Genomic DNA, 27,480 nt, shown 5'->3' with positions numbered 1-27,480 from the left:
TCTACTAGTCCAAGGACAAAGAGCCTTCTTCTAATGCTCACAAAAGTTGTTTGAAAACCCACAATTACAAGCAAGTAAGTAATGTGCCTACATGCTTATATTGACTGTACTAATATGGAAACATTTTAATTCTTTCCTAAGTTTAGGACCTCTAACTTCTACTAACAGAAATGAAGACATAGTCATATTTGTCTCACATGTAAATTTTTTGAAGTATTTTCACATATCTTTCTCATTTCATTATTATTAACAGCATTTTTTGCAGAATATGTAAATCTCATTCACTTTGACAGCTTTGAACCATTCTATTATGGAAGTTTCACTTTAACTTTGGGCAATCATCTCTGGAACTAAAAGAGTAGTGATGTAGTTTGTAGAAAGACTCCAAACAATCAGAGGGTGTTGAGCACAGGAAAAAGACAAAAGAGAGAGGAGAATGAACACTCACAGTCCAACACCTCCCAAGCTAAATGATCCTAATTATATCCAGCTGGAAAATGCTGTAAGCTGCTAACAGTGCAGAGTTTGGCTGGGCTGCAAGAGCTCTCCTTGACATCTTGTAAAGATAAAGCTGACCTCACTTCTGCCTGGGACAGGTAGACAAAAACTCAAGGAGATTAGCAACAATCTCACAAGACCTATTGGCTATGTTCTATGTTTTTGGCTAAAAGGATTCTAACTGGAGTAGCAGGTTAAAAAAAAAAAAACTTTTTTCTCCTTCTCTCCCATAGCAAAACTTAGATTTGTTGCTTCTGGTATGAGGCAGATAGTTACTTACATCCATGTGATAGCTTTCTGGTTGCATTTATGATTACTAGAATAGAATTACAAATACTCTACTATGACTTCCAGTCCTCAACCAGATGTGGATATGCTAGGTTAAACAAAGATGTAAATTTAAAATTCTTGAAATTTTTTCCTTGCCTTTTTCTTTTTTCCTGACTTGTATATGAAAGACAAGAAATACTTAAGTTTTTTAATAAATCAAAAAGTTAGTAAGGGTGGCACTACTTACTTCTGTAATTGAAGACAAGCATCCCCAGCTACATACAATAAAGTCCTGAGGTTTAGATTTCAGCTCGCAGAATCACAAATCCTAAAGAGTGTTCACTAGGAAGAAAGAGTAAAGAGGCTCTGCTCTAGATACATTTCTCAGAAACTCCAAATACTTCTAGTTCTCCTTTTTGGCCCCTGAAGAAACATATTCTTATGGCCCAGATTTCATTTCTGACTTGGAATACCCCAAAAAGGTCATTCTGAAAACTGCTTTGCCTTTTCTCACATTAATCTTATTAGGTAGTCCAAAAAGAGATAATTTTCCAAATTACATGTCTTCACATATGCTTTTGTTAAGTGCAATCATCCACAAAAAAGTTCCCTAGTAAAATGTATCACAACTCAAAAAAAAAATTAGTTTCTAAAATTAAGAGTTGCTGTATTTGAAAGAGATTAAAGTGAACGTACTGCTGAGAAAACACAAAAGGAGGAAAAACTGGCTGAAATTTTCACAAGAATGGAAAATGTTTAATAAACTTAGAAGGGTGGGCTTATTAAATGATAGTGTTATTCACAGCCATAACTCATCAAACACAAACACAACAATGTGTTTGCATGGCATGCTACAACAGAAGCTTTATTCAGTTCATTCAGAAAACATTGACAAAATAAATTTCAGTTGCAAATTCACAGATACAAGCTTCAAAGTATAAAGTTGTATATAACAAAAAAATACAGGTAATATTTATAACAATAACTTACAGATACAAACTAATGATAAACTACGATTTCACAAAGGATTGTAAACATTTTGCACACTTGTCAGTCCTTTCTTTTAGGCAAAGTGCTCTTTTGATGACAAATAAATTAACAGATATACACTAGTGTGAACTATTTCCAGACAATACAAAAAAAATTTTTGATTTGTTTTCTTCTTGTAAACATAAGTTTTACAAAACAATGAAGAATTAATAAAAGTGTCTTGCAGGCCAACAATAGATACATACCTGGGCAGCAAAGTGATGTTGGAAATGCCTTAGGTGTTAAATAAAAAATTAATATCTTTTCAATGGTATTTTATACATAGTAAGTGACAAGTTTATATCCTTAATCATTTCTATCCCTGAAAAAAAGGAATTAGGTATGACTTATTGGCAGTTGTGTCATTGAATGGGGTAACAAGGGCTGGAGTCCAAGGGTTGTTGGTGAATGAGCTACAAAATAGAAAAAAAATTTGTGGATCAGTTTTGTAGGGTGAATAAAACTGATTTAAAAACAAACAAACAATCCAAAGTAATGTGCTTTCATTATTCACTACACCTGTGTGCACCAAGCTACACTCACTCCAATGACCTCAACAGGAGCATTAACTTATTCAGCATAGTGAGTACAGTATTAAAGGAGAATGCAGTAACAGTTTACCCCTAAATCTTTATTTGTGTCCACAAGCTTTTGCCACACTAACGTCCTCCATCCATTCCCCATTCATTGCACTTTACCCTGCAGCTAGAAAGACACATCAGCTTTGCAGAGATGTTCCTAGCTTTTATATAGAATGACCCCCACCCCCCAAATTCTATTTTATGAATGCTTAACTGCCTTTTCCCTAAACATACATCAAAACACACTCAAATCAGACAATACTACAATCATTCATGTGAACATACAAAAGTTTAATTGCTACTGTAAGTAAATGGCAACAATGGTACAGGCTCTGATTTTTTATCAAACCAAAACTTGAAATGGAGTTTCCACTCTCAGCAAGGGCTATGTTGCTTCAAACCAAACCTCCCAGTGAGAGCAATGACAAAAGCTAAACAAAAGTTTTAAATATTCTGCTTATACGCATCTGAATATGCAAACTTGCAAATTTAAGTCCAAGAAGAAGAGGGAAATAAAATGAAGCTACCTTTCCCCCACAAGTTTACAGACAATTTTAAAAGAAAAGGAACAGCTGATAGATAGAGAAGTTTAGCAGAGTTTTCAGGAGTTCGACTGGCAGGATGGTGGAGAACAAATATGAAAGATCAGAGACCACTGAAGAGAAACTCTAGTTAAAAACAACAGAAACAAATCAAAACATGAGCTTTGTTGGGGATCCCAAAAGGTTAAATCCAAGGACTAGTGACCCAGAAATACACCAGAACTGATGCCTGATTAGACTGTATTTTTCCCCTGGCCTAACTCCCTGCCCAAGGCAAAACTAAATCCTCGACAAAAGATATCATCCAGAGTCCCAAATTTCTAGGTTTCTTACCCAATATCTTAAGTGCAATAAAAAAATAATAAGGCAAATAAGAAGACACGACTTGGTGGAAAACAAAGAGGAAAAACCAAAGGAACAGACCCACAAAAGATCTGATATTGAAGTTATCAGACATGAACTATAGTATAATTAATGTGACAATGATTTTATTAAGGAATAAAGAGACATAAAAGATGATTCCAGCATAGAAATAGAAAAAAAAATGAAATGGAAATTCTACAACTGAAGATACAATAACTGAAATTAAAAACTCAATGGATGAATTTTATAGCATATTGGAGAGTTAGTAAACTGGAAAAGAGTTGAGAAGAAAATTTCTAGATGGAAGCATGGAAGATCAAAAGGCTGGAAAATATGGAATTTTTTCATAAAGGCAGAAACAACATTTGAAGAGACAAAAGCTGAGACTTTTCCATAATGAAATACACCAAACTACATAATCGAGAAACATATCTAGGCACATTACAGTAACACTGAAAAGCAAACACAAAAAACTGGGGAGAAAAGACATCCACTTTCAAAGGAGCAAGAATAAGTCCAACATCTGACCTTAACAATAAGTGGCATCAGGTTAATTAACCATCCATATTCTAAATAACAGAAACAATGGAAGCCAGAAGACTGTGTTATCATACCTTCAAAGGGCTTAAAGAAAATAGCTGCCAATCTAGATTTCCACATAAAGAGGAAATATCATTTACAACTACATCAAAACAAATGCTTATGAATAAACTTAACAAAAGGTATCCGAGATTACTAAATAGAAAACTCTAGAAGGTAAAAGTATTTGAAGATGACCTAAATAAACAGAAAGACAGAATAAGTTAATGGTATGGAAGACAATATTAAGACAGCAGTTTCCCATAAATTGTTATGATTATACCAAAATCTCAATTGTTTCTTTTAGTTTTTGGTGGAAATTTACAAGTTGGTAAATTTTATGGAAATACAATGGGTCAAGAACAGGCAAAACAAACGTGAACAACAACAAAGTAGGAAGACTTGTATTATTACATATCAAGAATTATAAGCCTAGCATAATGAAAACAATTAGGAATTGACATAAAAATATACCAACAAAACAGAATAGAGGGTACAGAAATTGACACATACATTATGCGGACACTTGGTTTATGACAAATGTGGTACTACAAAACATCTGGGAAATTGGTATTTTCATTAATATAGCATAAAAGCTTTGTTCCCTATCTCAGATCATATACAAAATTCAGTTTCAGATGTATTTAAATCTAAATGTCAAAGGCAAAATAAAGTTTCTAGAAGATAACATAGGACAAATATCTTCACTATCTTGGGATAGGAACAGTATCTTGAACGGGTCACACAAAAAAACAACCACTGCCCATGAAGGAAAAAAAGTGATGAAATAAACCAGATTAAAATTAGGAACCTATGCTCAGCAAAACCTACCCTTAAGAGAGTAGAAAAAGGCAGGTCACTAAATAAGAGGAGATATTTGCAACATATATAATCTTCAGCAAACTTAATTATGTGTAAGAAGAACTAAAAGAAATTAAGGAAAAAACAAAACAAACAAGCAAATAGATCAAACAGGCAGAAGATCTGAATAGGTTCTTCACAAAAGAAGATATATAAATGCCCAATGAAAAAATGCTCAATCTCATAATTTATGAGGGAAAAGCAAATTAAAATAATGAGATAGCTCTACACAGACATGAGATAAGCCAAAATTAAGAAGTCCACACCATGTATCATAGCAAATGTTGGCAAGGATGTGGAACCCCTTAACTCTAACATTCTGCCGGTCCAGGTGTCAACCTGTTCAACCACTAGGGGAAACTATTTTGCAGAATCAACTGAAGTTTAACATATGTAGCCTATGATCCTATGTTCAATTCCAAGTTATATAACAAAGAGAAGTGTGAATTAATGTGCACCAAAAGGCACATACAAAAAATCCATAGCAGCCTAGTCATAAATGCCCAAACCAGAAATAACAAATGTCTACCAAGCATAAAGTGGATAAATTGTGGTATATTCCTACTGCAGAAATCTGAATAACAATGAAGGCAAACAAATCACTGATTCTTGACACAATATAGATGAATCTCACAAATAATGTATTTAAAAGAAGCGAGACACAAAAATATATTTGGTGTGGTTCAATTTATATAAAACTCAAAACAGGCACAAGTAAAAGATGATTTTAGAAATCAAGGCAATGTTCCTTTGGAGAATGAGGATAATGACTGGGAGGGGACACGAGAGACTTCAGGGGTAATAATTATGCTCTATTACCTAATCTGGGTAGTATTTTAGGGCTATGTTAACCTTATTAACTCATCAAGCTGTTATATGAGAATGTTTGGATAATTCTGCTCTTGTGCAGTCTGCTCCCCACAGCCTTTTTCAGATGGTACTGAGGTAATTCTTCAAAATGTGAATACTTGCAATGATCTAATATTAGAAGTTACTGGTTATTGATTGGCTTGGCAGACAGCTGTTAAATGTTGGGATACCTACCATCCATGTAACTATGCAGCGCAGTTAACATCGTCCCATCCTGGGGCACATAGGCAGAATAAGCCATTTCTTCCAGCATGGGTGGAGACAGCCTGGAAGGTGGGACTGCTGTGACTGGGGCCGAGGAGGAGTGGTTAGGGCTGACGTGTTTCTTGTGGCGTGCTCTACAATTCTGAAACCACACCTGAGCGAGGAGAAAAGCACAGAAGCAAAGTCACATATCAGCTACCCAACTCAGTTTAGGAAGGAATGCAACCTCAACTGCTCTACCATATAAGCACAGTATAAATCTAAATAAGCTTTTTAAAAACTCTGTAGGCAAAACAGAAACATATTTGAATGAATATCAATGGTCATTTTCTTTGGTCAAAAAGTAGCTATTTGGTGATTTATCTTCCAAAATCAAAAGTTGTGGAGGGGCTAAGTTCAGGAGTTCTGGAAAAGCTCCCCTCAGCTTTTATGACTGGCATGCGGAACAAAAAGAAAAACAGAAAAAGTCCTAGTAATCAGAACTTGGAAAAAAAAAATGCCCTACTAAATGTATTCTTAGACACCTGCTGGACTTCTTTCAAAACCTTTTTCAAATGACTAAAATCCCTACTGAGAACTTCAAGCTTTTTATAAACCTCTTGATTCAGTTAGTCCAGATACATTTGAACCTGCTGAGTTCAATTCCTCTCTCAAATACATAGGCTATTCCCTAAGAAGCATGTTAAGGTCAGGTTTATAATAGAAAATCTGAGTAATGTTTAAGTAGAAAAAAATACAAACAGATCCACTGGTGAAACAGTTCGCAAAGTGTAGAGGGCTAACCAGCCTGTTGTCCACTCTATCGCAGAAATAAAGGAAGCACATTCAGAGCAAGCAGAGCTTTACACCCAGGTCAGGGTAAGTAAGGCCAGACTGCCCAGATCACTTCCAGCAACTAACCTGCCCGTGTTTGAACTCCCTGCAGCAAGATAAATTTGACTATATAGAATTACTCTATTAAAATACTATGATTTATCTGCTATCACTCCAAACAATTTTGTCATGAGAAGAGAAGTGGAGGGATGAAAACTTAAAGGAAATTAGGATAAGAACAACTTGGGATTGGGGAGAAGGCCAGGTGAAGGTCAGACACATAAGTCTCTGCAGAGGGCTGGTAGGTAGTTATTTAATGGCCCAAGTGAATTGGGTCTGAAGAATGTAGAAAAGGATGAAGCTGCAAAAAGATTTCGGTGAAAAGTTGGCCTGATTCCAAAACCACACCCTGCCCTTGGGACTCAAAAATAGAGGGCTGGCAAAATATAAACTCGGGTTAAAACTAAAAGAATAAAATTCATAATTAATGGGATATGCAACCCTGAGCAGGTGGCTGAAAGGGAGCACACAAGGAATGTTTCAGGAACAAGATTTAGGCCTATATCAAGGTACAGGAATGGGAAGTCACAGCCTTTCCCCCGATCTTCTGACATGTTAGATTCAGATACCTGTACAGAGACCACACCCAATTACTCCAGAGTTCTCTCCACTGGCTCCTTCACAACTGGTACCACTACTGCCACCCACCCAGCCAAGGAGATATATTCATACATTGCCCAGCTTGTAAGAGGGAACTGCTGTCACCTGCCTTTTCCCCAGACAGTACCCAGACACATACACCTCAGAGGACTACATATAATCTAATACACATGGCACTATGGTTCCTGGACTTTCTTCAAAGAATCTTATGTCTTTAATAAATTATATGTTGGATGGAACCTACTCAGATGTTAAGAAAAAAGGGAAAAATCCCAGACTTTGTAAATAAATATAAAGAAGGCCTGACATAAACAGCAGAATAACTACCTTAATGCTGATTCAAATTGCTCATTGGGAAGATCACCAATATGTAATCAAACACTGAGAAGTTTGGGAACACAAAGTGTCACATAACTTGTACAACAAAATATAGTCGAGGACTCAAGATATCAGAAAAAAGCTACTGACATGAGGGCTTCCTAGCTTCAGAATTCAAATATAAGCCCTTTTGATTCTCCTCTGCTTTGAAAATCTCTAACGAAAATTAAAATTTCTTCCAAGCACCATACTCTAAAATATTTAAGTAGAAAAAAATACAAACAGATCCACTGGTGAAACAGTTCACAAAGTGTAGAGGGCTAACCAGCCTGTTGTCCACTTTATTGCAGAAATAAAGGAAGTATATTTTGATCTCTAAATTGTAAACTACATAATCTGAAAGCAGGCCATGTAGACATTCTGGGAAAAAAAAAAGATTAATGAATAAAATGAATCTTGGAGGAAGCCCAGGGGCCAAATAGAATTTTGGGCACAAGATAGGATTTTAAATTATTGGGAAAGCATGGCATAATATTAATTTATAGGAACTGGCCAATCATTTGCGAGAAAAAAAGAAAAATCCCTACCTCATGTAACCAGAAGTCAATTCCAGATAAATTGAAGGTTAGGTGTAAATAATTGAAACCATAATGTTTAAGGAAACAAAAGCCAATATTGACATACTCTCTAGACAGAGAAACATAAAAAAGGCCAAATATATGAGAAAAAATAGTTTTTGAGAAATATGATACATAAAAATATAAAACCTGTATGTGGAAAAAAATGAAAAGGAAATTAATGAACAATGAAAGCTTAACATGACAAATAGAATAAATAAAAATCACTGAGGTGGAGAGAAAAAGAAACAGCCCAATAGAAGGGTGGACTAAAAACATAGTTTTTTAAATTACAAAATAAACTCCAAACATGTTAAAGTTCCTTGATAATAAAGCAATATTAACAAAAACAATGAGATCTTCTGAGTACCATATTGCAAAGGATCTACAAGAATGACACTACCCAGGATTCATGTGGGCTGGGGAAATGGGAACTCACATCTGTAGCTCCTGATCTGGCAGAATAAATTAGCATGAACTTTCTCGAGGTAATTTTTGTACTATCAGTTAAAGGCCCTAAAACCATTTTATCTTTTGATGCAACAATCCCACTTCTAAGTATTTATTGTAGAGAAACTGTTGAATCACTTGCAAGGTATATATGCAATGTTGTTCACTGCAGCACTGATAATGAAAAATTGGAAATACATTAAATAAACTATGCCTTGTTCAATATGTGCAGCAATAAAATTGATGTAGATCCTAATATGGACAGGTTTTCCCAATACCCTAGAAGCAATGTTCTGTCCTATTTCTGTAAGATACACTACTCATCATTCACCTATCTGAGAGGGTATATGAATAGTGTATCTGGATGCAGAATGTTAAAAGTGAAATCATCCAATTTTATTCTGTGAATTCAGTACAATGATGATCTATTCTGTTACTAATGTCTCACTAAGCAGACTTTAGCTAGTAAAGGTGAGATTGTCTCTGTGTATCAGACCATTGTTTCACCAGTCTTTGGGTAACCTACTTTGCATATTCTGTAGAATCAAGGTCTGGTAATCAAAACTCTCTAACTCTTCTAAAGTATACCCAAGAATATGAAGTAGACTGGACAAAGGTTATGATTACTATTTGAGATCACACTAATTATTTTTTCAAAAATACTGTGAAGGACTATATACATAAATCATATACACAAATGTATGTATACAAATAATATATTTGCTTGCTAGTACTCATTTGTCATCTTACAAAAATATTCAAGTTCAATCCTCACATATTAAAAAGCCACCATTCAACAATATATTCTTTGTTTCTGTGCTTGTAATCAAATTAACTTGCTCATACTACTGGTGACCTAAATACCTGGAAATTATATGGCAGACTTCTGTCTGGGATCCTTACTTCTTCAAATAATAAGAAAAACCCTCGGAAAACCCTCCATTTTCCTTTGGTTCCAGCTTCAAAATAATCTAAAACATAATAGGAATTTGATTGAGCTGCCACAGTCATTGTCACTGAATATAGTCTTAGACTAAAAGGAACTATCAGCCCATTGAGTCTGAACTTTCTTAATAAAGGAAGTTCCTCTTCCAGGAACAAGAAACTCACTATCTCCGGTGGTAGCCATGGTATTTTTATGGCCTTTCATACTGAGAAAGTTCTTTATCATGAGTGAAATCTGCCTTTTCTTACATTCCCTTGCAGAGAGCTGATTCTGCTGTCTGCAGGACAGCCTTTCATGTATATTTAAAGATACTGTGTTTATACTATTCCTTCCTTTACTGTCTGCTCATCTTAACTCCAGATAAATATCCCTGTCACCACTAATATTAGCACATGATTTCTAGACCTTTCCCAAACCTGTTAGCCTTTCTCTAAGGAAAGCAGTCTTTTCAGATTGGTTCCCTGTTAGTCCCTTTTAGAAATCTGTCACTTTGAAATAAATGCAATACCCTGGACATTGGAAGAAGTACTAAAGTCAGTAGACGTGCCTCCTCTGAGCACCTCATTACACTGCAGCCAACCAAATCCACTAGGAATCTGGGTCTTTAGAGAAATTATAGTACCATCAGGCCTTTCCCATTGGCTTCTTTGTATAAATCATTTGTTAATTATGAAATACTTCAGGCTTAAGAATAAACTGAAGAATAAACACCTATTTATCAACCATCCAATTTAAGAAATGAACATTACATGTATGATATCAGACTTTACCTCCCCATCCCCAGTGGAATTTCATCTTCCTGATCTCTAAGATCTTGACACAGTTAACCACCTCCATCCTGAACCCACCTCACTCCTTCAGACTTTGTGATACATCTACACAAGACTCATTCCCTGACGGGCTGTTATAAAGTCCCAGACATCATCTCTTGATCTGCTCTCTCCCTAAAGTCCAATCTTCAGGTTTTATTGCCTATGGTCCTGTTCTAAAGGACCTTACCCAATTTTATGGCAATGGATCTTCTTCTTGAGTTCTCTTCATCCTTTAAAATACCCATTTACATGCCCAACTACCACCATCATTGCATGACTAGCAGAGGTAAAGACCAATTAATCTCCCTCCCAACTACCAAACCAGCTCTCTTTTGACTGTAATTCTCCTCTCAATAGCACCGTTCCCACAGATACTTAGATTTAAAATATAAGAGTCAGCTTTGACCTCTCTGCCTCCCTACTACAATGTCCAGGTCCTTTTCTTGTTTCTAGGTCACTATCCCCATGAAGGCTTTATTCAAAAAATCACTAGTTTGCCAGGTATCCTAACTAATCTGTCTATATAATTGTACCTAGTTCTAATTCTTCCCAAGTACTGTCACCAGCCCTTTCTTCCTGAAATTACATGTCATGGTTTTTTTCCTGCTCAGGAGAAAACTCTACATGCACAGGCCTTTCCAGGTTCAGCTCCAACAGTTTTATCTCCCACAATTCACAAATAAAAATCTTACACTCCAATACACTAGCTTTAACTCATGCTTTCCTAGCTTTGTTCACACTGCCCCCTTTACCTGAATCTTTACCAAAGGCCATCAACATTCCTTACCCCCACTCAACTCACATACACAATCACAGAAAAGGAGAAAAAAATACTTGTTTCAGAACCAGATCTAGCTTGGCACCACAGTTGACTTTTCTAGCCTGAGGATCTTAGGGTTGCTGTGAACACTGAATAAAGTAACTCATGTAGTCTTTTAACAAAAGGAAGCTAGCCTAAGAAGGCAAATCATCAGGTTTAGAAAAACTGAGTTAAAGTGTGAAGAGACCTGAAATGGAAAGCTAATGCTTTGAAATTTCTTTACAAAAAAAACAATGCACACTCATAAAGACCAAGAATAGAACTTTTAGTATTTCTTGATTAACCTTTGTAATAATCACCTGTATCACACGTCTGCTCAAGCCTGTCCTTTCTGCCAGTTTCTGGAGGGTCTGTGCATCTGGGTTGTTGTCCTGAGCAAACTGTGCTTGCATAACCTGTTTTTTAAAAAATGTAGGTAGTAAATAGCTAAAAATAAGAAACTCAGTCTGCATTTTGATGACAGGATAGATAAGACATGCACAACAGAATAGGATACAAGCATTTTATTACTTGAGAGTCAAGAGGGGGAAGTATGTGTAAATCAAAAGTGCATATTTTATAAATTTACACATAAGTTGCTCTGCTGATATCTTTAAAAGTATCCATTTCAACATAAAAACTTATCTCTCAACTAAGCTATTAAAAATAAGCTCACCTTTTCTTTTCTTTTTTTGTAGATAATTATTTTTTATTGAAGGGTAGTTGACACACAGTATTACATTAGTTTCAGGTGAGGTGTACAACACAGTGATTCAACATTTATATACATGATAATTCTATAAGCTCACCTTTTCTTTTCTTCCATTTTCACAACCCACAAAAGCATAAATGTCTATTTACTATTCTTTTGTTAAAAATTGCTAACATTAGAATATTTAAAAAAATACAAAAATAGTACCACATTTATGCCCAACTTCTACTGAGCTAAACATGTTGAAGGCCCCTACCACAATTTTTATCAGTCTGCAAGTAGTACACAGAGCAACAGATAATGACTCCATCATTAATTGTTTTGAGCACTCACTCTATGCAAAGGAATATTTGGGATCGTAATAGATGCCCATCAACCCAGTGAATAAGAATTGTCCAAGATCTAAACATCAGTTGTATGGAAAAGGTACACAGGTGGTCCTAATGTGAACTTTTGGATTGGAAACACTGTGTTAAGTGCAATGAGATAGTGAAACATAAAAAAACTCTTCTGGTCTCAACTTCCTAGGAGAAAGATACAGACATGCCAATACCACCACCAATAGAAGGTGAAGGGGGAGGTGTGGAGTGGGTCAAGGAGTACCCATTTAATAACAGCACAAACCAAGGGCTTTGGATTCTTTCAGAAAAGGGAATCATGGGAATCAAGTGAGGTATTTGAGTTTTATTACTTAAAGGTCAATCAATCGAAGGCAGTATTAGAATATGTGAAGAAAGTATTATGAAGAATGAGAGAGGGGAGTCTGGCATCCAACATGAGTGTGCATGTCCCAGCAAAGAACGGGTGTGACCAATCTATTCAAAGACCCAGCAGCACTGGCCTCCACAGCTTTTCCAACAGGCAAAATGAACCGCCTTCTCCACGACGCTCCTCATGTAATACCCGCAGCCACTGCACTTGTCACAGGGTAGCTAAGTAATCCGTTAGCAATTCTAGCTCTCCACAGCAAAAAGTGAGTTTCTTGAGGGAAACCTCTTACTCTTCACATCCCCAGGAGTTAATCTCTCTTCCTATCACTTGGTATGCACTGAAGAGTTTGTGACACAGTGAATGAACCTTGACAATGTGAGGAAAATCTGAAGATAGTGTGGAGTCAAAGATAAGTGTTGCTCTGAGAAATCTTAGAGGTTTATAAAATCATATAATTTTTTAAAGTTCTCCAAGATTAGTGACTATTCTGGAATAAGGAATTCCTGGCTTTCTGTCCAACTATATCCACATGCTCACTGTAAACAGCACATATATTTTTACTTTAAAAAACAGGCAGAATCAGCCTAAAAGTTTATCATTTCACTCAGTTCACTTAATTCTTCCTTTCCTACTCCAAATGTGTTACTTTAATATCTTCATGTGCAGAGTTGTGTTTATACGTAGTTGAGCACATAACATCCTAAAGAGAAAAAAGAATGAGTAAACTATGTCTTTGTTTTTTAATTTATCAAGGAGACAAGTGGAATAGATATTTAAGGATTTGCCTATAAGGCCATTATGATAATTTATAAGACAAAAATAGCATGCTTTTCACAAATGAATTTCAAATTCACAAGTTTAATAATGGAACTAAATTACATTTAATAAAGTAATTTGTCATCAAGGAATAAAGCAAAACTTAAATGAATCCTGATGGCTTAGACATGGAATATGCTAAAGGAAAAGATGTGCTTGATTTATGTTTAGTTTCAGGAAAAAAACCTTTAAATTTCTACTTAATTTTGTTATCTCTCCAGTCTCTAATGATGCTGAAGCCACCCCCCTCCTTCTCTGAACTCTTTTAATGTGGTCAAAGAGTACACCTCTGCAGGCACTCATCATTTCAAGGCCAGGAAATCTACCATGAATAACAGGAGTCTGCATAGCAGCTGACCAGATCAACCTGAAAATGGACTAAAGTATGTGCTAACCTTTGCATGTTTAATATTAATAATCATTAAGTGCTTCCAAGTATAATAAGTATACCATAATATTGGCAGGAAGTTGTTAAATATCATTTCTACAAGTGAGACAATGTTTGCAGTATTTTTGCCAACAAAAAGTATTGTTCTATTTTGTAAGTCTTGAACTATTTTTTCTTCCCATAAGTTTCTAAAGAAGAATTTTGGAAAATGATCTTTCCTCCTTACATTTTAACTCTCCTCTGTCCAAAGCAGCTACTTCATAATAGTCTCAACTAACTGATCATTTTATTTTGTTGAATTCAGGTACTACCTGAATATATTCACCTTTCTGAAAGGTAGGACAATTTGATAATGAGAGTACATTGCCTGATTTATTAGAGGTTCTGGCAAAATATGATGACTCAAGTTTTAAAAAAATCTACAGGTATCTCAGATTCCTAAATTATAAGGCACTGAGGTCAAAGATTGTATTTCATTTGTTTCAGCCACCCCTGGCCTAAGGTAGATCCTAATAAATACTGAATAGATGAGAACATGCTTTGAAAGCATATTGCTTCTACTTAAAATTTTTAAAACCTATGACTCTGATAAACATTTTTTAAAACTTATGACTCAGATTTGCGTATCATTTCATATATTTTCATATAATAATGCATGGCCCAAATAGCTTATGTGTTTGTGATCTAAAACTGTAAGGTTACCTATAAGATTCAGAATCTCACTCTTGTTTTAACTACTGCTGCCATTTAGTGGAGTTTTGTTAAGGCACAGCCCCACTCATGGTCTCCCAGAAGCCATAAGATTTGGGAAGCAGAACCCAAATCTCTTCTATCCCATTGCCTTGGTGGTCTGCCTTGAGGGGAGTTTCTGTACCTTTTGGATGAGGCTACCTATGTCAAGGAATTGCTGTTAAAGGAGATAATGCAGACAATATGTCTGACATAGATTGGAAATTTTTTAGAATGAATCTAGATTTTGTTGCTAGATTGTTTTCTAGCACCACTAAATTCCCTTGGAATATCTGTGTCACATCGAGGTTTCTTTCTTAATCAGTTTCAAAATAAAAATTTCCTCCTGAAACACATTTATGATATTTATCTTAAATTCTGGCAAGTCTTAGAATACTCTATTTGATTTTTCAATAAATTACTTTCACTCATGTGTTAACATTGCATAAATATCCTTTAAAGTCTGAGCTAAGATGGATACAATGTGTAAAGCACCTAGCAATATGTAGTAGGCTGGTAGGTGCTCCACAAATATTACTTTACCTTAACATAAAACAAATACCTCAGCCACATTAATCTTTTAGAAAATGTGATTTCTTATCTGAAAAAAATGCCAGAAGAGTCATTATATGTGTAGACTTAAAGATGAAGCAGGAAGTAATTGTTTTCTTGATAATTTGCATAAATTATACTTATAAAATTATATTTAAGGCTTTCAGACTGAAAATAATCCCTCCTTTTCCAGGGGATATAATCAACCTTCAGCATCAAATTATAGAATTATCTCCTTGTATCCTTTTTAAATACAAGAAAGTGTCAACTTGATTTGAGTCAGTAAGTAGATCCCTATTTATAATAAAGCTTATTCAATTCTCTCCTACTCAGAAAATACATAATCTTAACCATTAAAAGGCTCTTTTCATTCTGTCAAAAAGACGAACACATTAGTTTCTCATAGATCCACATATTGTATGTCTTTTTCTGTTAAGAATCTCAAAAGATTTTGTAATGTAAATGCTTTGGTTAAATTCATTTTATCAGGAAGTCAGAACAGATCGACCTTTTGTTTCCACTTTGATGTTAATACCAATAGATCCCAGGGAAACAAAAACTGAATGACTAGTTCATATCAGATCATGACGCTCTAGAATATCAAAAAAAAAATTTTAGGGCAACATGTATGTTTTCATATATTCACCAAGTTAGTTTTCACAAAAAGCACAAGCTAACATTTTTGATAACATGAAGATGTTTTTGGACAGCATGGAAGTTTTTGTTGTTTTGGGTTTTTCAGAGTGTTTTAGTTGCGTGGTTGGTTTTGGTGGGGAGGGGCATCAAAAATCATAAATTGATTGTCATGTCTACCTGGAGCTGATCTGCTGTAAAGCTGGTCCGAGCTCTTTTTGCTGGTTTTGGATGATTAACATCTTGCTCTGTGAGAAGGGCGCCTTCAACAGTAATCCCATTACCTGAATTCAAAAAACACACCACACATGTTGATAACTCAAATGAGTCTACCAGTCCATGCAATTATAGGTTTCTTGCAACTCTTGGCTTGGTATGAAACTGTATACATCTTCTACATTGCCAGACCTTTTAAGTTTTAAAACATACTAGAAATATACTGTGGAAATAATATTCCATTTATAGGCTTGTTTATTTAGAGTGCAAAAAGTTAGAAATGCACACCTACAGTTCATCCTGAGGGAGGCAAATAGAGGGAAACTGGTTACAGAATCAAAACAGAACTCTAAACTCAAGGCTGCTGCCTGAGAAAAATGGCACAAGGCTAATACACATGCCATGGATTTCTCTGTAAATAAACAGATGGAGACCATCGCTAACAGTCAAGTCCTTTATGAGTTTTATCACAATTAAACTGCACCAAAAAAATACATGAAGATAACCTTAGGAAAAATCGTTTTATCCCTGTATTCACTGTCCCAAAAGATTCAAAGTTACTTTAGCATATATTTACCATTTTCTACTTCTCTTTTTAAATTATCCAGCATGCAGTCATAATGCACTCTGCAGAGGACTTTCTCTTCCACTAAAGCAAACTCCTCTCCTGTGGAAAGTTGCCTTTTGCAAGAAAAGCAGGCAAAGCATGCCAAATGATAGACGTTCCCCTTGGCCCTCCGGACCCAGTCAGTTGAGTGGATGTGCCTTCCACAACGAGAGCAGCGAGTTCCATACCTTCTATACAAATAGGAAGGTGGAAGGCAAAGATTTTAATGCTTGCTGAGATATTCATCAATCTAAGAATAAATTAACACATTTATCACTCAGTGGATTAACCTAAGTATTTAAATCTTTTAAAAATAAAACAGGAATCAATTATTTTTCTAAAAGGCAATATTGTAAGCAACTAAGACTTGAGATAAGGTCATAATTTAAATCTGTTTATAGAACAGAAACTTATTGTTACATTAAAGGAAGGCTGCACTTTTTATTTTAAAATAAATGAAATATGAGCTTCAACATTTCTCTTGTAACAAAATTTATAAATTACCTAGAGAATCAAGATACAAACACATATATCACACACACATTCCAGATTGAAATCTCAAAGTGCAAAAATACATTACTGAAGAGATAAATGATCACTTCTTAAAATCAAGTTGAAATAATTAGAAAATGCTTGAAACTTTTTTTAAATTAATACATAAACATTTCAAATTGATATTGTCAAAGAATGGGTAGAACAGAAATTGTTCACTCTGGGGGTGAGGAAAACTCAGAAATGTTTCCTTTGGTGAAAAAGCTATTGCATTTCTAACCTGCGGGATATATTATCTACAACTATCAGATACACTAACTGCACATTAAGTGCAGGTTAACTGTAACAAAATGCTGAATTTAAATATTTCTTTTTTCTTCCAGTCTGAGTAACTGAACATTCTTTGTCATGTCTTGTAACACATTGATAGTCAAGGCCCGGCCTATGCACATCAAACTAAATAAGCATATGTGTCTGTTTTTGTTAACATATCTTTAAAAATATTGCCGAATTTAAAAATAAGTTAATCCGAAAATCTGACTCCTAAAATTAATTTCAGAGTATGATAAAATCTTAAGTAGAAAAAATCCTGAAGAACTAGGCTGTCAATAAGTCTCTGAAACCAAATATTTCAAAGGACTTTAAATTACCATTAAAAATATTAAGATTATCATATCCTAAGTGAAAGAGGAAGAATATTGATACTATTTTTAAGGAAATGGAGAGTAGACCTGATGAGAAATATGTTTCTGGTAACTACAAAATTCTGTAACTTTACCAAATAAAGGAACCTGAGTTCTATGAAGTGATTTAAATTACCTAGCAATCTTATTCAAATGAATCTATTAAACTCTCTGAAACCAGTTTTTGAAATTGAGCGTAAACAACTAATTACTATTATAAACTTCATTATATAGTATTAATTTCCCAATTTCACAATGAACATTTTTTTTCACTTGGAAATGGAAATAAAGAAAAAATATGGTAATTCTTAAAAGTCATGCTTAAGGATGATTTCAATTTCTATCCATTAGGAATTGAATTATAACCTATAAGACACTTTGCATTTAAACAATTATAAAGAGATCATGCAGAGAAAATGTTACATTTAATATCTTAGGCAAATATAATGTCATAAAACAATGATCAAATAATAGACAAAAAGAAACAGGATTTTTAGGCAGAATAATCAGATCTGCTGTATTTCTGATACTGCAATAGTCAATTCTTCTAAATAATATAGTTTATCACAGTCTCCAAACTGCTGACATTTTACAGGTGTATAACTAGGGATCATTCTATAATAAAATGGTAAAAGCTTAACAAAATCTTAATATTTATCCTCCCATAATTACTTTAATTTGTCTTATCACTCCCCCAACAAGGGGTTCTGTCACAGTAAGTCATATTTCACATTTTATACCTATGAACAGCAAGAAGTTTCCATTTTAGTATCTAAAACTTTCATTCTCTAAACTGGAAGTAATTATTTAAAATTTGTTTTAGTATGTTGAATTCCTAAAACATATATAAACATATTTATTTTAATATAAGTTATATCTCAAAAATATGAAGCATTCTCACTTTGAAATCCATTGTATAAGAAAAACTGGAATTCAATAAATAAAACTAGACAAGAAGACCTACTTACAAAATTCTCTTTGCATGATAACCTCTTGGAGTGTCTATTAAAAAAAAATTCAGTATACCTGAAATAATCAAGTTTGCAGAAAATGTCTTTGTCTTTAATATAACAGCTGGTATGCCTTCCTAAGGAGGTTCTGCAGACACTGCAGGAGAGACACCGAACATGCCAGCACAGGTCATTCACCTGTGAAGGAAAAAGGGGCAGATTAAGAAGCCATTTTAATACTGCATTTAGGAATATCATTCATTGGTTTTGTGTATTAACTTAAAAAACTGGCTTAATATTTTAACACATGCTCTGTTTCCATCTAAAAAGAATTTATACAAACTTATACAAATTATTTATGCAAATATGAATGGAGATATATTTTTAGACCTCAACCAAAAAATCACAATAGCATTTCCTATGTTTTGTGTTTAAAGCTCTTTTTATTCCCTTGAAGAATTCAGTCTTTTTTTTCCTTTCTGAAATCAAACTTCTATGAACACAGGGAAAATTTTGGTCATTTTTAAAGTCCTACATAAAGGTTTGTTTTTATTTTTTCTTTTACCAAATTCCACTATAAAACCTGTTAGCTAAAGAAGTCAAGTCATGCAACTTCTCGATTTACTTTTTGACCAAATAATTATAAACTGTGCACCAGGTAAAGTGAGAGAGGGATAAAGTGTAAGGTGCCCTTTTAAAGAAGCCAGGCAATCCATTTTCCTTAGAAAACAGAAATTGCTAAGGTAAATTTAAATGTTGATATAGCCAAAGCCCTGGTTCCCTTCTAACATTAAATAATATAATTAAGGAGTAAAGTATTGGTAACCCTACTTGATTTTTTGGCTACTGTTGAAAAAATACATCTGGTTATAAGTGGTTCAAAAAGGCACCCACACATTGTTTGATATTTATATTTCAAGTAGTAAGGCATAAAATAGTGGTTGATAGATCTCAGCACTTTGTGTTCTAAATAGGAACATGAAATATTGTCAATTCAGGAAGCAAATCATAATTACCCTCACCTTAAACTGTTATCAGTATACAATAAACAATACAACTTTATCCTTCAAGAATGAAGATGTGTTGGATGGAACCAGCCTGTAATACAGACTCCAAAAGTTTGCTCTTGTAAAATGGAAACAAGAACTAGATTTATACTTAATTATGCATAATTTCATTTCATGTAAAAGAACAGCATAATAGCATTTTATGTAAAAGAACAGCAATGATGCAAAGCACAGTTATACCCTATAAATGGATCTAATGCCTAAAATAGGAAATTGGAAAAATGAAAAATTCTAAAATATCTTTTGCTATATTATTTCATAATAGACTACCAGTCCAATTCTATCAGATTAATTCTACTGTTCAAAACAACTGTCTGTAATGTGAAATGTAAAAGGTATTTTGAAGCTGAAGAAAACATTTTCATTGGCTTCTAATTACAGTCATGTGCCTTTTACCAAAGCATTAATGAGAATATCATTTTGGTGAAATTAAAGAAATTTTAAGTTTTGGTCTTGGCATAAAAGAACTGTACACTCACTATACAAGAAAACAGAAAATAGCAAAAATATAACAGAGAACAATCTGAGGAAATCAGAATAAAAAATAACAACTGTCAATATTGAACTGGAAACAATAATGTATTTTCCTTCTATTATTTCCTAAAGTGGGCCAATTCAGTTTAAGCTTAGATGTACTGGCTTCCTTTAGAATTCTACTGTTTGGGCCTTCTGCATTTTGATCTTATTCAGGCTCTTTAAAAACAAACAAACAAACAAACAAAAAACCCACAAGGGTAGATTCAGGCTTCAGGGCAGAGTCATGGTCAAAGGTAAACCTAATGCCTGAATTGTCACCTTTTACTTTAAAATAAATAAATAAGCCTTGCTTCATCTTCCATTTCTTTTCCAGGGGGAGAGGAAAGTAAAAAGTAAGGTGAAGGGAGAAAATTCTGGAAGACATAAATCTTTCCTGATGGCTGGTATTGATCCAATCTTTCAATATGAGTGTGTGTATATACAAGCGCGGGCACACATACAGAACCAGGCCAGAAAAACCACCCAAATGACACGGCACTGAAGTATTAGATGGTACAGTAAATACATGTAACTCCTTTCATACTTTTCTATTCTAAGTACATTTTACTTGCTTCATGAGATGTTGTTTTTCTGTACTATACCAGTATTTCAGGTATACCCTCAGATACTTTACTAGGTCTAACAGTTACTTGTTACCAATGACTTTAATTGAATTCAAACTTACCTGAAGAATAAGTACTCAAATGGAGAGAAAAGAACTCAGAGTTTTTACATAATCATATAGTCTCAAACTTTAGTTAGAGCTAATACACTAATATGTACAAGGAGGAGTAGAATAAGACTGTACATAGAAGACTTCACTGGGAGGACTCCAGTCCTATAACAAAGCTTTATATTACTCATTTAGATAACTTAGGTATTTTATATAATGCAAGTATATATATTTTTAACATATAAAAGATGAATATTAGACACTTATCTGAGAGGGTGTATTAACAGTTACTTTATAATAACCTTTTTTTCTATATCCTCTCTGCTATGAAGTGTTAAGCCTTTTACAGATCCATTTAGAAACATTTTTAAAGATTATGCTAGTTATTGAGAAGGCTCATTGAAAATAAGAAGCTAGTTTTGATCCAAAAGATGATTTTGATATAACCAAATTTCTCAGGTCTAGAGACATTGAAAAAGTGATTTTAAGAATGCAGATTTAAAGAGAAAGCCATGTTAATTTGCCAGCTTTCAGAATCAACCACCAATTAAGGTTATATTAGTCACTTACTAGTATTTTCACCAAATCTTCTTTAGGTATTTTTTCTGGGTTTCTCTACAGGGTATCATTCCCACTTTACAGAAAGCAGCTTTGGACTTTGAGGTAGAAATTTAAAGAAGCCCACTAACTTGCTTTTTCAACTCATACTCTCCACAATTAACCCTTTTGAAAAATGGGGCAAGGGATAAGAGGGGATTGGTGGGGAGGAAATAAAAAGTGAATTGTCTGCACTAATTCAGTGTAGGAGAGATTATTCTAAATAGTGGTTTTTAAAGAGCTATTTAGACTGAAAACCCATGGTATTAGGATTAAGACACATGGGACCACGATCCTGTGTGCAATGACATGGATTACTGTGGCTTGCCAAAATTTCTGCTCCAAAGCTCCCCCACAGTATTTTAAGAGAGAAGTAAAATTAAAACAGTCATCTCTCAAACCACTTGAAGCATTTCATCCAAGGCATTTTCTATTCTTTCTCTCTCCTTTTTTTTTTTTTTGGTCTGGTCTAATTTTGCATCAGTTTACATTTTTTTTCCCCGTGCACTGGAGATGACATAGAAAAAAGCACTAAGTGTCCTCCAAGTATTAAACCTTAATAAAAGGAGGAAGGTACTGAAACTTTTTTATTTAAATTCTCCTGCTAAATGCTGCTTTGGAAAAGCCCTAGGTAACTGTAAGTGAACATAAGACCATGGAAAAATTCTGTCCAGAAAAGACCCTCTAAAGACACCTTTTTTTTTTTTTTTTACAATGTTTCTCAGTAAAGGAGACAGTGAGAAGGGAATCCAGTCAACATATACTCATGTGGAGCTCTCAGAGGCAGGCAGGTGTGTGAGTGTTACTGCGGGTGGAGGGGCCATAACCCGAGGCTCAGTAAAAAATAACCAGTAGGACCCTGCTGCAGAATGGGGTAAGGTTTTCCGAGTTACTGGCACTTCTAGACCACGACGTGTCACACACAAGCCATTCTGCAACAACACGGGAGATTCTCCCACTCGCTGCCACTGTATAAGGGGCCCTTGCTTGGGCTATTTTGCGGAGAAAACCTACAACCTTGAGTGACACCTTAAATGGAAGAGGGAGGGGGTTACATTTCTCTTCCCAGAGCTCGCAGGGTAACCCCCAGCCTCTCGGCTCTGCCCTACCTTGAGAAGGTACTTGTCCACGATCTCCAGGCCGCAGCTGTTGCACACACACTTGCCAGGAGGGCAGACAGAACCCGAGGCCATGGACCGGGGCGAGGACGACGGGGACAGCGGGGCCGAGGAGGAGCACGAATCCTCGTCCCCCGCTCCCTCGGGGCTAACCTGCAGGAAGCCGCGAGGCGCGTCGCAGGCGGTTCTAGACCCCTCCACCTTTCCTCATCCCACCGACCTGCGGGGCTCCCCCAGGTCACCCCAAGTTCATAAGGTCTCGCTTCACGCCCTCTCCCCGGAATCCAAGGTCCCGCCACGCACCCGCTGGGGCTGAGGGCCCCTGACCTCCACGGCCCGGCGTGCGTTACAGACCTGCCCAGCTCGCCGCGCCTGCTCAGCTTTCCGCCCCGCCCCAGACCCTCCCTCCACGCGCTGCCCGAGGGGCTGCTCGGGCTCGGGAAGGAACGCGGTCACACTGGCCTATCGTTCCGGGCCGCCTCCTCGCTGCCATCTCGCCAGCACCCGGGTCCCTCCCCACTCACCAGTCCCACTTCCCCGGCGCCTTTCCGAGTCCTCCCGGCCGCCAGGGCAGCAGTCCGCCCGCACTCTTCTGACATGAGCCCCTGGCACTGCGGGCGGAAGCGGGGGAAAAAGGGGAGAAACACACAGGTTCAGAGTCTGCACGCACGTCCCAGAGCCTCAGCTTCTCCGCACGCGGCGCAGCTAATGAAGGCACCCAGCGCGCCGGGCCGCGCTTGCAGCCGTTAGGGCTCCTGGGCCCCGGCGGGCGCGCAGCCTTGCTAACCCGCCCCGGGCGGTGGCGGCACAGCCCCAGGGCGCGGCGAGGCGGCCACCGGAACCCCCAGGGCTCGCCCTGCTCGCTGCGGCGTTCTCGGGGCTCCGGATCCCGAGACCTCACCGGAGCACGTCGGTTCCCCGCCCCCCTGCCGGGGGTAACAAGTTAATAACAATCATCCCAGCACAAAGCATTTTCTTTCTAGATGTCAATCACTGCGGAGTGGAGATCACCGCGCTGTAGCGGGTGCACTGGGTGGGGTGGGGGGGTGGAGTGGAAGAGAAGAAAAGAGGGTTGAGGAGGGGGGTGGGGGAACAAACTTGATTTCTTTAATAACCTCAATTAAAAGAACAAGACACATATATATTTTTAAAAGGGGGCTTTTTGAATTGGATAGCCCGAAAGGTGAAGAGGTTTAATAGGATACTTGAAAGCTAATTACAGCGGGATTTAAGAAGCCTGGTGTTTGTTCCGATGACAATTTGAATGAAAATGCTTCAGATTAAACCGAGCCAGCAGCTCTTTCGTAAACTTACAGCAATTAGAGCTGCGAGTGATTTACACTTGTTTCTTTAAGGTGTAAATTGCCACTCATTGCTTAGTAAGTCAACATTTGAGCTACTAAAGGATTATTTTTAACCAGAGCAAAAAAGCTAGTCGAATAATGGAAAATATCCAGCTGAATCTAATTTATGCCATTAAAAAAACTCACCCAACCTGGGTCAAAATATTTTAAAGCAACAAAGCGCATTTCCCAAGTGTTTCCAAGCCTTTGCTGGAGTTTTGTTCTTTAACGAAAAGCGCTACCTCTGTGGGCTTTTTCTGCCTGCCTTTTCGAAAACTCTAGCTTGGGGGGTAGGGGAGCCCCAGCTCGAGAGACCCACATCTTCGCATTTCTGACTCTTCGCCTCTTTCCTTTTCTCTCTCTGGCAGCACCAGGAGAGGCACCGTCCAAATCCCAGAGTTCTCCGGTCTCTTGGCCCGGACTTCCCGCGGCAGCCCAGAGGCCGCGTCCCCGCAGACTTTATACAGAGTTTAAGCAGAGAAGCCCCGCGTCCGTTGTGTGTTCCCAGCCAGCGTCCGAGCAAAGGCAAAGTCAGCGGTGCCCCGTGTGGGTTCCACTGAGGCACTCGAACAGGCTACAGATGGTTTTCGAAATAAAACGCGAGACAGCCACGGTTCTGCCTCTAGAGTAAGATGAGAGCTTGTCAGTTTCTCTCATCTACTCCACCAACGGAGAGACTCCCTTGCCCTAGAGTTTGCCTCTTTTGATATTTTAAATAAACTGGCCTTCCTGGACTGCCCGGGGATGTCCCGAGGCCTTCCAGGTGCCCCGACCTCGAATGCTTCGCGGTGGGCCCTCAGCGGTGCGGAACTCCCCGCGGCGGGAGGCGCGTCTTAGGGCCGCAGGCGTCCTTCGGCAGCAGGGCGCGAGCAGCCGCGCGTCTGTTTGGTCCCACCCGGGAGCCACCCCGACCTCCCGACTCGCTTTACCCGACCGCCAAGATCACCACGGCAAATAGAACAAAAGCACGACTCACATGTACCCGAGAACGCCCTAGGCTCGAGGCTTCGTCTCCCAAATTACAGTCTCCATACCTCAGGTTAAGTGAGCTTGTGGGAAAGGTAGGCAATGATTACTGACTAACGCTACTACGTAATAAAAAAAAATTGCCAGCTCTGAAGATGAGGCTGTTACAGGTAATTTCTGAACCTGGTTTAAGAACCCAAATAGCTCGCCTTTCAAGGAAACTGCAATTCAGCTGGTCTGGCCAGGCTTCGGCTCGCTCACCTTCTCAGAGGGAACTGCCAGCTCCGGCACGTCCTTTTCTTCTAGTTTACACACAAACATCTGATCGCTTTTCCAATACATGGCACTGCTAGGGCTGCTTATCACATACCAACTCCAGAGGGTCAGAGGCTGTCCGCGTCTGCCGATCTTCCCCCTCCCCCGCCCCAATGCACAAATAAAAGCTGACACCACCGAGCGAGCAAGAAGCCTCTAAGTAAGTCTTCGTCCAAAGAGGCCGCTGTGGCCGTAAGCACTCTCTGATGGACTCTTCCTAAGATTCTTTTCTCAACTTCACTGTGGTCTTTCCCTCCAGGAAAAGGGGGGGGGGGAGTTCTGTTTTCCAGAGGGTGGAACCTTACATGAAGGGAGGGAAAGAGGTGGGGGTGGGAGGGAAAGTTTTTTTCTGGAGGAATAGCCTCACCTCCTCAAGGAAAACCCGCCTTCTATACATGCTAAGATCTTTATCAGGACAAGCCAACTTACTCCAGATTTAGTATTAAAGGAAAAAACATCCATTGGGAATGGCCTGTTAACTTTTGACTTAAAAACAAAAATCTGCTCTCTGCATTTGCCGTGGCTTTTTAATTCTCGTTCTCCAACCAAAACCTAAACAAAGATTCAGGTTACATCATTTTCTGCAGCAAACAGAAAGGGAAGCGGAGGTCTGGGTGACTTGAACGTTTTAGTCATTCTCTTACAATGCGCAACTCTCCTGTGTAGCGGAGGAACTCGACTGCGCCCTGGCAGCCTGGGGGCTGACTTATCTAGCGGTTCTCTCTCTCTTTGCGAAAAGTTTTCTCATTAAGATAAAGAAGGAACATCTGAGCAGCACAAAAGCTTATGATTTGCGACTAGATTTGAAATCAAGGCTACAAGACAGACAAAAGTATGTTGCTTATAATATTGCTCTTTCATGTTGTCCTGTACAAAATTTAAGCCCTAGAAGCGGCCAGTTCCTCACTCAAATTTTGACTGCGGGTTTGCAGAAGGGGGGTTGGGAAAGCGGAGGGTGTTCTCAGAGTACCGGAATTTTGATTAGAACTGGGGGGACCTATTTGTTTAAATAGCGTCTTTATGGTATACATTTTACTTCATTATTTTCGTGTACAAAGGGGACTTCGGTAAGAGACTATTTAACAATAATTTTTATTTTCAATTTTCTCTTAAACAAAACAATGCAAACTTCTGAAACATATGAAATATAAGACTACCTGGGAATCTGTTACCTAAAGGCCTTTAACAAAATCATGTGCTGTTGCTCCGATCACACACACACACACACACACACACACACACACACACACACACATCCTTATCTCCTTGCCTTATTTGTCTGGAAAAGAAAGACCAAACAGGAGGGGCAGTGAGCAGAGAGAGGTAGACTTCCCGTGATGAAGTGAGACTGTATAACAATCTGTGAACGAGCAACGACTACAAATTTAGTTTTTCCCTAATTGCATTTTTCTCCCACAAACACAAGGGTCCCTAGAGCATTTTCCTATCCCATTGTGTTTCTTTTTGCACAGCTGCGCACACGTTAATATTAGGCACCACCACCCACCCAAAGCCGCCGTTCCTCTCTGGGAGATTTCGCTTAAATTTAGGGAGTGGGGGAGGGATACGCTATGATTAATCAGTGGCCTCTTGCAGAATTGAAGGTTTGGGGTAGACTAACTTCTCGCAAGGCTAACCTGTGCGTGGAGAACAGAAACATTTGTGTTTTTCATTAAGTGCAAAAAGTCGTTTTTGGAAAAATCCATATAATGCATTTTCCATGAAATAGCATCAGTCTAGAGATGGCTCTTTCGAATAAAAAGGGATTCGTGCAGAACGTTGACTTTATCAGGCCCTGTATAGAGCAGCATTTAGAATGGAAATAAAAATAAAGATCCCGTTCGGAGATTCAGTTACATTTTCTATTTGTTAGGGTCTGCAAAATGAATCTGGGGTACTGTTTGGCTACTCTCTAGGAGAATTAATCTCTTGGGTCATTTGGAGATCTGGAGAGCGCTGGAGCTGTTTTGGGAAGTAGGGAGGGGGCGCAGGCGTTTATGCGGTCTTTCCACCCACCCTCGCCTAATCAGGTGGCTCTCAATCAGATTTTCGAAATACTAATCTTGATCTAAGAGCGCCTATCTCTGCATAAGTGGAGGAAATGATTCATTTTTAGAGGCTTCTGGGCTTAGTGAAGAAAAATGGTCGGTCGTCAGACATAAGAAGACTATCCGGCGTCCGCTT

The 27,480-nt window shown here is 37.6% G+C and overlaps 1 protein-coding gene across 3 annotated transcripts; it reads right to left on the bottom strand.

Moving 5' to 3' along the window:
* Window positions 1-1,548: 1,548 nt before the first annotated feature.
* LHX8 (LIM homeobox 8) lies at window positions 1,549-25,478 on the bottom strand. 3 transcript variants are annotated; one of them, XM_073234134.1, is made up of 9 exons: window positions 25,243-25,478; window positions 23,197-23,283; window positions 22,664-22,825; window positions 18,778-18,899; window positions 16,547-16,764; window positions 15,934-16,037; window positions 11,533-11,628; window positions 5,768-5,951; window positions 1,549-2,210 (listed from the first exon to the last, which is right to left on the bottom strand). In XM_073234134.1, the coding sequence occupies exons 1-9, from the start codon at window positions 25,321-25,323 to the stop codon at window positions 2,134-2,136; spliced, it is 1,131 nt and encodes a 376-aa protein (XP_073090235.1). In that variant the 5' UTR covers window positions 25,324-25,478; the 3' UTR covers window positions 1,549-2,133. The 3 variants fall into 3 exon arrangements, with proteins under 3 accessions (XP_073090235.1, XP_073090234.1, XP_073090236.1); XM_073234133.1 differs by having other exon boundaries at window positions 16,547-16,767; window positions 25,243-25,474; XM_073234135.1 differs by lacking the exon at window positions 25,243-25,478 and adding an exon at window positions 24,992-25,233 and having other exon boundaries at window positions 16,547-16,767.
* Window positions 25,479-27,480: the final 2,002 nt, after the last annotated feature.

Source organism: Manis javanica, chromosome 4 (genome assembly GCF_040802235.1).
Source record: "Manis javanica isolate MJ-LG chromosome 4, MJ_LKY, whole genome shotgun sequence".
Taxonomy (NCBI): Eukaryota; Metazoa; Chordata; class Mammalia; order Pholidota; family Manidae; genus Manis; species Manis javanica.
This window is presented reverse-complemented; position numbering and strand designations above follow the sequence as displayed.

What these genes read in the sequence shown, in the direction of transcription:
- LHX8 (XM_073234133.1), bottom strand. Translation starts at nt 25,323, where the DNA reads ATGTATTGGAAAAGCGATCAGATGTTTGTGTGTAAACTAGAAGAAAAG. An exon ending in TGGCAGTTCCCTCTGAGAAG is followed by an intron (nt 23,284 to 25,242) that starts GTGAGCGAGCCG and finishes TTCCGCCCGCAG; the next exon opens with TGCCAGGGGCTCATGTCAGA. An exon ending in GCGCCGGGGAAGTGGGACTG is followed by an intron (nt 22,826 to 23,196) that starts GTGAGTGGGGAG and finishes GGCTTCCTGCAG; the next exon opens with GTTAGCCCCGAGGGAGCGGG.